The sequence below is a fragment of the Apis mellifera genome, linkage group LG1 (assembly GCF_003254395.2).
Source record: "Apis mellifera strain DH4 linkage group LG1, Amel_HAv3.1, whole genome shotgun sequence".
Lineage (NCBI taxonomy): Eukaryota > Metazoa > Arthropoda > Insecta > Hymenoptera > Apidae > Apis > Apis mellifera.
In genome coordinates this window covers 1,997,496-2,009,442 of record NC_037638.1, presented here as the reverse complement: position 1 = coordinate 2,009,442, position 11,947 = coordinate 1,997,496, and the positions used below count along the sequence as shown (strand labels likewise).

Sequence of the window (11,947 nt, the reverse complement as noted above, 5' to 3'; positions counted from 1 at the left end):
GTACGTCAAAAGGAAACTTTTTACATTCTAATTTTGAATTCGTTTAGAGATATAATAACTTACCTACCGTTGAATTGGATTTTATGTACGCTTCAATCCATTATCCAAACATTTTTTTTTTGCAATTCTAATAATTTTCTATAATCAATTGGTAATTGATTTTACATCATTATCAATGTAATGAAAAATTTATTAATGTTGAAATGAAACGTTAGAAACGGTCAAATTGCTTAGTGGTGTATTTATATCGTTCGTAGTGCAATAAAGTAGCGGAAAATAATTAAATAGCGTATCGTAATCCTGGGTATGTTAATAATATGTATAAAATTTACGAGTTACAGATTATACCGTATTATAAATGGATATAACGAGTTGGATATTTTTATATCGAAATTAACGACTAATTTTACGTTATCGATAAAATTTTCTTTAAAAAGTTTTTATTACAAGAATTAATGAACGTATATATATAATATATAATAATATTTTTTATACTTATCACTCTCTATATATGAAAAGAGATATTTCAAAGAGAATATTTCATCTTTGCACAGGATACCAGCGATACGAAAGAGGTTCAACAATCTCTCGCTGAGCAAACACCGTCGAAGAAAGAGGCAGAGCCAGACACCAAGGACGTCAAAGTTCACAAGGAGAATGAGAATAATTCGAAGTCGGACAACGAAAGCGGTGACCATGACGATGACGACGATGACTACGACGACGACGAATTTCCTCCCGTGCATATTAAACTTCCCCTACAATTCGATTTCGACGAAATCGCGGGTGTAAGTTAATTAAATATCGCAGGATAACATTTCCATAATTTATATTTCTTTTATGCAATTCGATAATTTATGGAAATTTATACAACTTTATTATATATGTATATATAAAGTTGGAAAAGATTTTTATTGAATCGTGATAAAATGAAATTAAGAATAAAAAAAAAAATGACGTTCATCTCAACTCTTTTTCAATTCGAGGAGAAAATTTACAAATTTTTTTTTTTTAAATAAAAACTTATCAGTTATTTTTTTTTTTTAGACCTTGATCCAAGAGGCACGCAGCAGAGTTTCTTGCGTGGTCGAAAGACGAAGAGCCGATCAAGTGATGGACGGTGCTAATAACAATAATGTTGAAAATAATACTGATTCTCGTTACCAAAGATTGAGCGGAGAACGTGTCGCTATCCTGTGCGAATCTGGCAATCCTCATCAAGAGTACGTACATTATAAAAAATTATTAAAGTCGAAAAGAAAAAAAAAATTAAAAATTCAAATAAAATTGTACGTATGATTAAAAAAAAATGTAATTTTTAAGGCAACAAGATCAAGAAATGCTGACGCCAATCATCATTCCTCTGGGAACCGTCCAAGTACCACTTCAATCCCAGGAACCGAACCCAGCTTACCATCAATATCAAGTGCACACTCAGTATCAAGTTCCTGATATGCAACAGTTACCACTTAGCGATCCACGTGGACTCAATCATATCCCACCTGGTGTCCTTCCCCCAGAATTGCGAAATATCCCTCAAGTAACTATGGAAATGAGGCCTCCACGTATGGGACCACAAACACCCATGATGGGACCACAAGCTCCTGCGATGGGACCTCAAGTTAGTACTCTCTGTGTTAATAATTGTGAACAAAGTCAAAAAGACAAAAAGAAAAAGAAATTTTTGTCAATAATTCACATTATATTGAGAGATAAATTAAAGTTCTTCCATCGAGTATTATATCTTCAAAATACATTGATTTAGAAGAAAGATTTATTAATTGAATATTATTGTAATTGAATAATTTTATTCAAGGTCGAGATACGTCGGATTCCCATCGAGTTGCGTCATTTCCCGGCGAATCCTATGAGAGGTATGCGACCACCGATGCCCCAAGAACCGCAACAAGTGCCACTCACGTATCAACAAATTGAGCAAACATCTGGACTTTACAACCAAGAGCAAGAACCAGCTATGATGCCTCCCCCAGCACCGCAACCAGAAGCTCAGGTTCACGAGCAACGTATTATTCCTCATATGTTGATCCCGCAAACCGAGCAACGTCCACTCCAGGTACAACCTCAGATGCAACCTCAGATGCAACCTCAGATGCAACCTCAGATGCAGCCTCAAATGCAGCCTCAAGCTCAGCCTCAGCCGCAACCACAATCGCAATCTCAAGTTACCGAGACGCAACGTTCACCTTTCCAAGGAATCCCGTTCGAAATTCGAAGGATTATTCAACAAGTACCTTTGGAAATCAAAAATATCATTCAGCATATCACCGGCGAAGCAAGACCGATACCTATGCAAATACCTGAAGGTGCTCGCCGTGAGGTAATTAATTAAATAAATTTGCAATGTTTGTAATAAAGAGGAAATAAGAAAATAAGGAAATCAAGGGAAGAGAACATAAATAAACATTTCTTGCAAAAAATGAAATTTACATAAGTGAGATTGTTTTGCTAAATGTAATTTTAAAGATTATATTTAAATAATTGTATATTTTATCTCGTTCAGAATGTTCAAGAATTCAAGCCATTCCCGGAAGGAGCTCAACCTATTCCTATAGGACTTCCACTTCCCGTCGAAGTTCGAAATCTGTTGGAACATGGAAATGTCGAGGGTCGTCAACGATCGGATAGTTCCGAACAACAGGAAGCGAAATCTTTCTCTGGGCCGGAGGACGACAGCGAGGAGGAAAGAAATTTACCAGCGGAAATTCGTACTATAATTGGCCAGGTTAAAAAGAAACAAATTAATTTATTTTTCTAAAAAATTTATAATTTTTAGACGTAAATTTCATATCATTTAAGTAAAATAATAATATTTATACTAAAATGATTTAATTACTTGAATTCAAATTGTTTAAATTGATATAATCTGAACAAAGTGTAAACATGCCATTTTATTAGTATTACATGAATTTCGTACATTTTTATATATAAATAAATAATTGCATTTTGGTTTCGAATTTCGTATTTCACAATGCTCGCGTTATATAATATTTAAAATATATATTTATTATAACAAGTATTATATAAGAACAAATGAGAACCGCTGGATCAGCATTTTTTCAACATAGTAACAACCGGTAGCGTGGCCGAGCGGTCTAAGGCGCTGGTTTAAGGCACCAGTCTCTTCGGAGGCGTGGGTTCGAATCCCACCGCTGCCATAATTTTTTTTTTTTTGCATTTTTTTTCTCAGTTTGAAATTATAATTTATATTATAATTTAATTTTTATGTGCGACTAATTTATCGATATTTATTTTAATTTTTTAGGTTGTAGAAGGTAATGCTTTCCCAAGATTCGCTCTACCGTTAAGACCTGTAGAATCTCTAGAAATACCTGTAGAGGCTCGTGCTGAAGTTTCTGATAGTCAAAGTCTTGAACAAGAATCGGAGCAAAGACAGCAAGAGCAACAGCAGCAACAACAGCAACAGCAGCAACAACAACAACAGACAACTCATATGATGATGCAACAACAGCACATACAACAGCAAATACAACAGCAACAACAGGAACAAGAAGAAGAAAGCCGTCCACACTGTGAGCAAATAATTTTTATATTTCTCATGCTTTTATTTTCTTGTTTTTAATAATCTTAATTTTTATTTATTTTATAAATAAATTTTCAATTTCATTTTTATTAATAAAATTTATTTCAATAAATTGGGATATAAATTTGTATTATACGGTTTTAGATATATATCTTACAATTATATACATATATTAACAGGTAAAACTGTTTTCACTTTGTTCATAGATGTCCAACCACGTTCAGTGCGTTCCATTCCAGAAGCATTCACTCATCGCCGTGAGAAGCGTGTGCGTCGTTGCGCTTGTGATTGCGCTTGTTAATTTCAGTTACAACATATCGGATCGAATTTCCCATCGTCCCAGTCAAAGAGGATGCCCGAGAAAGAATAAAAGCATCTTGAAATATATTTGACGAGTTCCCATAATCCAAAAGAACATTTTACCATCCCAGCAAATGATTCTCTTTCTGAATTTTACACTTTTATAAAAATCTTACGAAAGTAAACTAGACCAATTTATAAAAGATTTATAAAATGGGACGTATGTCGAAGAGATTAAAAGCGTTTTGTTAAGTTTTGTAGTATTATATCGCTATGAAGCAGCAAAGCCACGGATATATATATATATATATGTATTTTATTTAGGCTATTTATAGATCACAGTAAAAAAAAAAAAAAAAAAAAAAATAAAATAAAATAAAATAAAATAATAAATGAAGAAAGGCAAACGTGGCTCAGAAAATATCGTAGAAAATAGACATTTATATCGACAGAGACATATACGTTTGAAGGGAAGAAGACCCAATTATTAGTGATACTCTTTTAAATTAACACATTTTCACGGGAGGTTTGTTATTATAATTTCTTCTCCTAGTAATATAATCGCATGTAGAAAGAAAATGGGAGACAGGGATAAATCTGTGATCATTTCTTTCATTCTCATTAAAAAAGAAGAAAAAAAAAGAAACTAATAATTTTTTAAGTAATCAAGTTCATAATATTTTTCAATGACCGTTATGTATTATTGAATTCTATAATTAACATTTATATTTTTATATGGTTATTTTTAATTGATTGTTTTTTTAAAGAAATGAAAATAACCTATAAAGATCCTTCCGTAAAATTTAATTTTCAGCGTGTATGTTATTGTTCTTGTTTTGTACTTGCAATCTCGTTTTTCTCAATGTTTATATCCGAATTTTTATATTTATCCTAAATTGTTTTTAAGGTATGGATATTTTCTGTATTTTCTGTATTACATATACACACACACTATATATATATATATATTATATATTTATATTTTATATATATATATTTTTTTTTCATGACAATAAAGTGACAAAATTATTAGTTTAGACTCGGTATCCTATGAATATGTTGTTTAATTTCTTTTTTTTAAACAAACTCTTTAGTCATCATCATATATACGTTATAAAATATCTTAAAAGAATACGCAAAAAATATTTTTAATAAAAAGCTTTTAACATAGATTAGTAAAACATATATATTTTATTATAATATTGCGTTTGAATTAAAAATACTAATATTTTAATATTTTTATATTGTTATTGAATATAAATGAATTTCACAAAATACACATCGATATTTTTTGTGCAAAATTTTTATAAGATAAGCGATTTTAGAATTCTTATAATAACAAAATTTTACAAATACAATTGGTCAATTAAATATTTTAATCTTATCTATTTACATATTTCCAATTTGAATAAATAAATTATTAAAATAATAATATTATTATTGTTTTTAAATACATTTAAATTTAAATTACAAATAACAATAATAGTAACTAATAATAATAATTGAATAACTGTTATTGAACATGACATTATTCAGCTACTTATAATCACGAATGGAGCATGCGTATAACCTATTAGCTCACGACGTCTGAGCGGTTGTTTAGTGTCTCAACGTTATTGCATTATAGTTCTTGTTTGTAATGGTTATAAAAGTTTTTGAATAAATTTTATATCGTTTCACGCTATTTAAAAGAAGGACAAGTCATCATCATTGAAGGTGAGCATGTTTAAGAGAATACATTATGTCGATAATCGTCATGACGTAGCACATTTTTAGATTTCATAATTCTATTTAGAAACAAACTGTGTGATAGATTAACGAGTTTTAACAGAAGGACGAAGAATTCTGATATCGTCAATCTAATCGGACTCATCTGCTCAAAATGATGAATTTTGAAGAAGAAAAAGGATCTACAAGATCCTCATCATCACGAAATATTTGTTGCTGTCTTGCAACAACTAGTTATAACAATTCAAAGTAAATTTTCTAATTCGTGTTTAAATGCTTCTTACATGATCATGATTTTTCACCCAACATTCAATACTATAATACAATTTTTGCAGATTATATTAATCATATTAATTTTTTTTTAGTATATATAGATATTTCATAGACGATCCAATCTGAATGTACTATCAACTGAAATAACAGAAGACATGGATGAATTACAAAATCAGAATAATAATGATCTGATACACTGTAGATATGACAATAATAATAATAGCGACAGGTTAACAGCATATCTTGATTTGGATAATCGTTTAGATGATCCACTTCGTAAGTAAAGATACAAAGAAATATAAATTTTATTTTCAATAAATAATTAGTAATTAGCATATATTTATGTAAATTTATAGGAGAACCAGAAGTAACTATGAATTTAAACGAAGGTTCTGCACAATTACCAGTTCATCCATTAGAAGAACCAGAAGAAGATTTATTTGATTATGAAGTTGATACTTCATTTCAAGATATAAGTACAGAATCTGAGGTATAATTAATAAATATGATAATAATTATCTATTTTTAATTTAAGTTTAATAATATATACTTTTACTTTTATGTATGTGATGTATATTCATTAGTGTTGTATATATTAGATGTATATTCACTTGAATTGTTCTTGCATGTTCTTTTTTAGGAACAAGTGGTACCATCCAGTCAACTAAGTAATAGTTATAAATATCTCGATGAACTTACCATTTCTGATGATGAGGTAGATGAAGGCATATTTGAAGATGAACCAGCATCTAATTTAATATTGCCAGATGACAATAACAGATATAATTCACAACCTCCGTGAATATCTACTTGAGTGTAGTTGATGTGTTTGTAGAATAGCACTTTGTGCTAATTTGCTACCAACATCTAATTCAGTTTTCCATCTATCAGCCAAAATCACAAAATATATTTCAAAAAATATTGTGGTAGTAATATTAGAACATTTTTTTTACACACATATATATATGTATATATATAAAGAAAAAACATTCCAAATGGCTTCTCAATTTGCAGCCATTATGATCTATATTTCTATTTTATTTTGATGTAAGGATGATTTATAATTTACTATGTTTATTTAATATTATTATAAATCTTATTTTATTATAAAAATAAAATTTTATGAAAAAAGAGAGAAAAAATACATGGTACGTAATATTTTTTCAGTTAAGTGTTATATATTAAATATATTTTAAAAAAAATTACTTACTTGATTACTTCATTATTTCAGATAAAAGATTAAAAATGGAATTAATTTTAATATAAATTATATAAATAATTTTAATTAAAATATATACAATGTGTTAATATTCAATAATGAAATGTGATTAAATTAACAATGATGAAATTTTATCATTGCATAATTTTTATTGTATATTATTTTAAAATATTCTAAAATGACCTTTAAATAATTATAAAAGTAATTTATAATTATGAAAATATATTTTGAATGTAATGAATTTGAATATAATATTTAAATATATATTGCAGATATGAACTTAACTATTGTATATAGTTTTAAATGGCATATTTTATTTAATGCATATGTAATAAAAGAATAAACATAAAAATAAAATTAAATACAAAAATCATTAATTACAAATTAATCATAAATATATATGTTTATATATATTTTTATTACAGTTTTTAGGAAAATAATTTGTCATACTATATTGTATCTCATATGTATGTTTCTGAACAAAAATCAATTTTTTTTAAACTATTTCGAATTAAATTACATTAAAATTTTATAATAATTTTTGTACTTTATATTGTAATTATAAATTATAAATTTACATTAATATATGATGAAATTTTTTTTAATCTCTTCATGAATGATTTATTAAGATAAGATATAGGATATTTTAATATTTTAATATTTCTTTTCAATAATTTTTTTCTTATTAGAAAAATAAACTTTAATTTCTTTTATTCTTGCAGTATTAATTTTTTTTCAATTAAATATTTTAATTATTATTAAAATTATTAATTAAAATTTATATTTCTGATTAAATTCGTATTTCCAAATGAGTATAATGTATGCAAATGATGGGAAATACAAATTGATTCCGTTATGGTTGTCGATTCTACTCTTCGAAATTCGATTCAACATGATTCAATTTCACTTTCAGACATGAGTTCGAAAGTAATTCTAGCGTGGGACATTATGTAGGTTCACTCGCGTGTAGGATGACAGAAAAAGTTTCTTTTGGAGAAACACAATACCGTCTATAAAAGTTCGAATTTAAAAAAATTTAAAATTGATCACAATAAAAATTTCTAATAAGAGAAAATTATTCATAATACCTTTGGTTATTAAATAACAATATTATATTTATTTATCTTTATTTTTATTATCTTAGTTATTAGATTGTATATTTGCTTGATATAAATATTTACTATAATTTAACAAATTTAATAATTTATAAAAATCATTTTTGAAATTGATTTTATGAATTAATTTTATAAATAATTTCATTCATTTATAAATAAATGAAAATATCGACATTTTTTTTTTATTAAATTATTATTTATTAATTTTATTTAATTAAATAAAAGTTTATTTTATTTTTTTAAACAGAAAGATATATTAATTTTTTTAAATACAAGAATATTTATATAAATTTTTATTCTGCAGAGTAGAAAAATTACATTTTTTCTCAGTTTTTTTTCTAGGAATTTTTAAAGAAATAATAGAGAAATAATAATAATACTCTAAATGATAGTCTGCAAATGATTTAATTTAAAAAGAAAATATCGATATATAAATATAATGAAATAGTTTCGTAGAAAATAGCTTTTCATGCTTTATTTATCTTACCTATATATTATTTAATTTAATATTCGTAACAAATAGATATATTAATCTAAAACCGTATTTATAAACGTATAATGTATGTAATATATGAACATACATGAAAATATATTGCATGTTATTAATTTTTACAGAGTGCTAAAATATAACTATAGCTAATGATATGATCGATCATATCTCTGTTTTCATTGTTTCTAATTAATTACCGTAAAATTCACATTTTTCTTTCGTCGTAATCCTACACCACGGTACACGATCAAAGAATGCGGAAGTGATTGCAAAATTTCATGTAATGTCATGCTGAAACATGAAGAGCTGTCTTTATATTTTTTTTAAGTTTACAAAAATTAATATTTGATTGTTATAAAATTTCTGAAAAAATTTTCAAAGTAACAAGCCAAAATTCAAAAATTTTACAAAAATGAATTTTGTAATATTGGTTATTGAAATATATATATATATATATATTCTATAAATGTAGGAAGTATATTTCATTAGATGTTCAACATGCATTACGATCTCGGAATGATGTCTGGTGTAATTTAAGCTGAAGTCCAGTTTTGCTGGTACAGAAATACCGGATAAGAGTTTTGCAAGCAGTTTCGCGTTACATTTAAAGGACGACAACTTTTCATATGCGATTCTATAAAAAAATTGTACACCACATTTTGAATCGTTCTGATTATCACCACCTTGTCAATGTTCTATTATTATGCAGTATAGTGTTTCTTAATTTTTTTTGAGATACGACCTCTTTACAATACGACAGTAGGCAAATAACCTGCAATTTCCTTGAAGTTCACAATACATAAGTTGGAAGCTCATGTTATATGTATTTAAAATAAATAAACAGGTTACATTTTTTTATGGATTAAATTTTATTTTTATTTTTAATTTAATTAATATTTTTAATTAAAATAATATTTTTATTCATTAAAATTAATATATTAAATGATATTTAATTATTTTGGAATTAAAAATTAAGTTTATTGATGTTTAACATATGATTTCTTAAATTAAATTAAACAAATTAATTACATGAATAAAAAAAAAATTATTTTTATTAGTTCTTTTTTTTAGATAAAATTATTTATATAATTCATTTATTCTTTCAAAAATTAAATATTAATATTATATTGAAAATTTATTGAAATTTGTATTTATTGAAAAATTGTCAATTGAAAATTGACAAAAGTGAGGTTAACCAACTTCTAAAAGGTAATTCGATTACTTCCAGATAAAATTACAATTTGATTTATCATTATATTTCTTAATTATTTCATACTTTTAACATTATTGTATATTTTGTTTCAGATTCGATCTATTCTTAATTGCATTTTCCATCATGCAAATTTCACATTGTGCCTCTCTGGAATGATAGGATATTTTTTATTCATGAAACAGCGGAAGAACTTTTACCTCACCCACGCGAGAAGATGAAATCATGTGAATTGTTTAAAATAGAATTGTTTATCGTTCTATGTATATACTATGAATAGTGGAAAAATAGATCAAAATCAAACTCGTAAAATAGATATTTCATAAAATTTTCTATGATTAAATCTATGTAACATATTAACTATGTATACGTGAATAATTGAAATTTGGTATTCAATTTGATCTGATTTCAAACATTTTAAATATTTCAAAGATTCTTAATTGAATTGACATTTAGCAGTATTTACAATCAATATCTATCTTCATGAAATATATTTTTTTTCTTTCTTTCTTTCATTCGCATTAAATCTTGAATGTTACGCACTAAGAGGTGGTTTATGGACATTACATACTCATGTTCGGAAGAAGAGGAAGGCCAACGAACCCGGCTTTTGGACCTTTCTCCCGCGAAGTTATACATTTTCTCCGGCCAATGTTCGTTCGAGATTCGATGGCATCCTTTCTTTTTTTTTTCTGTGCTTTAGTCACGAGTTCGGTGCCCTACTTAATTTTCAATATTTTACTTCCGCTTAATTTCTTCCAATCTTATCCATACATGTGAATATGCTCTAAATAGATATATATATGTACATATACATATATATATTGATTACAGTGATAATTTTTATTTTAATTGAAATTTTATTATACATAAAATTTATAATAGTTGATTGTGAAATTGCGAATTAAATTTTAATAAAATTAAGTAATAATAATAATAAATTTCCTAAAAAAAAATTCAAATCCATTGGAAAATATTTATTCAACAAATAGATAATTAAACTCATAATATAATAAATCATCACATAAAAAAATTCTTACATTTTTATTTTTGCACTTGTAATTAAAAATAATATTTGGTTTATAATATAATTTTATTTTACATTCAAATCTAGAGATCTTCTATTCACTATACTTATAGAATATTTGAATCAATGTTCACTTACTATATACTCGATTCCATCACTAGTTAAAGATTTTCTCTAATTTCTATATATACATGAAATGTTATAATATACTTATGTATATCAAAGAGATATCAAATGGTAGTCCTGATAGACACATCAGTTCGATAACCTTAAGATTACCGTTGACTAAACCTTGACTAAACCGGAAGTGGAAAATATACGGGCGTGCAATGTCAGTGCCACGAAATTGCTCAGGACCTTCGCCATGGAACGAATGCCAGTTGGTATGTGAACGAACAAATCAGTTCCTTTTTACTAATTAAAAAAAAAAAAAAAAATGATGAGAAAAATATGAATCGATAATATAACTTTGATTTATAGAAATTGAAATATTTTGAGTTATAAAGTAATACTTCAAAATATATAAAATATATTCATGTATGATAATTATAATCATTAATCTACGATTCCTTTTTTCTCTAATTAAAATGAAATCTTCATACTTGATCATATTTTATGACTTCAAGTATCAATTATATAATAGATTTTTTTTTTACAATTAAATTTGAAAGATCAAGTATTTTTGATCATAGATAATTGAATTGATTGATTGAGAAGAGCAAATGCTAAATGTAGAATAATTACATGATTATTAAGTACAGAGATTTTTTATTAGATATTTTATTAGAATTGTCTCGAATATTTGAAGATAAAAGATAATAATTACTAAATATAAAGCATAAGAGTCAAAGTAAATATATTCAAATAGAGATTTCCATAGCAACTATATGTACTATTTTTGTCTTTTTTTTGTAACAATTGAAATGACAGAAGAGAGATCTACCTGTAATAACTTGGCTTATTATGGTGATTATGATATTGTCAGAATCCATTCTTTCACGAAGAAACTTTGACAACTTTTTC

General features: G+C 26.3%; 2 protein-coding genes and 1 non-coding gene across 6 annotated transcripts in view; all 3 read left to right on the top strand.

Annotated features, from left to right (window-relative positions):
• The window catches only part of LOC409852 (transcription factor SPT20 homolog), a 28,717-nt gene extending 24,209 nt beyond the window's left edge, over positions 1–4,508 (top strand). The window contains exons 3-9 of the mRNA XM_393342.7: positions 555–788; positions 1,048–1,223; positions 1,324–1,621; positions 1,817–2,338; positions 2,522–2,743; positions 3,284–3,551; positions 3,769–4,508. Coding sequence (XP_393342.3) covers positions 555–788; positions 1,048–1,223; positions 1,324–1,621; positions 1,817–2,338; positions 2,522–2,743; positions 3,284–3,551; positions 3,769–3,863 — 1,815 coding nt within the window. The 3' untranslated portion in view covers positions 3,864–4,508. The remainder of the gene's footprint in view (positions 1–554; positions 789–1,047; positions 1,224–1,323; positions 1,622–1,816; positions 2,339–2,521; positions 2,744–3,283; positions 3,552–3,768) is intronic.
• TRNAL-AAG lies at positions 3,095–3,176 on the top strand. The gene has a single exon. It is a non-coding gene; the product is annotated as a tRNA-Leu (tRNA).
• An 823-nt stretch (positions 4,509–5,331) lies between the features above and the next one.
• LOC100578245 lies at positions 5,332–6,830 on the top strand. 4 transcript variants are annotated; one of them, XM_006558597.3, is made up of 5 exons: positions 5,332–5,578; positions 5,676–5,839; positions 5,956–6,139; positions 6,220–6,353; positions 6,504–6,830. In XM_006558597.3, the coding sequence occupies exons 3-5, from the start codon at positions 6,019–6,021 to the stop codon at positions 6,663–6,665; spliced, it is 417 nt and encodes a 138-aa protein (XP_006558660.1). In that variant the 5' UTR covers positions 5,332–5,578; positions 5,676–5,839; positions 5,956–6,018; the 3' UTR covers positions 6,666–6,830. The 4 variants fall into 4 exon arrangements, with proteins under 4 accessions (XP_006558660.1, XP_003249336.1, XP_006558659.1 ...); XM_003249288.4 differs by having other exon boundaries at positions 5,658–5,839; XM_006558596.3 differs by having other exon boundaries at positions 5,639–5,839.
• The last annotated feature ends 5,117 nt before the right edge of the window (positions 6,831–11,947 follow it).

Excerpts from the sequence above, each read along its gene's own strand:
- LOC100578245 (XM_006558598.3), top strand. The coding sequence starts at position 6,019 with ATGGATGAATTACAAAATCAGAATAATAATGATCTGATACACTGTAGA. Across the intron at positions 6,140-6,219 it reads TCGTTTAGATGATCCACTTC|GAGAACCAGAAGTAACTATG; the intron begins GTAAGTAAAGAT and ends GTAAATTTATAG. Across the intron at positions 6,354-6,503 it reads ATATAAGTACAGAATCTGAG|GAACAAGTGGTACCATCCAG; the intron begins GTATAATTAATA and ends GTTCTTTTTTAG.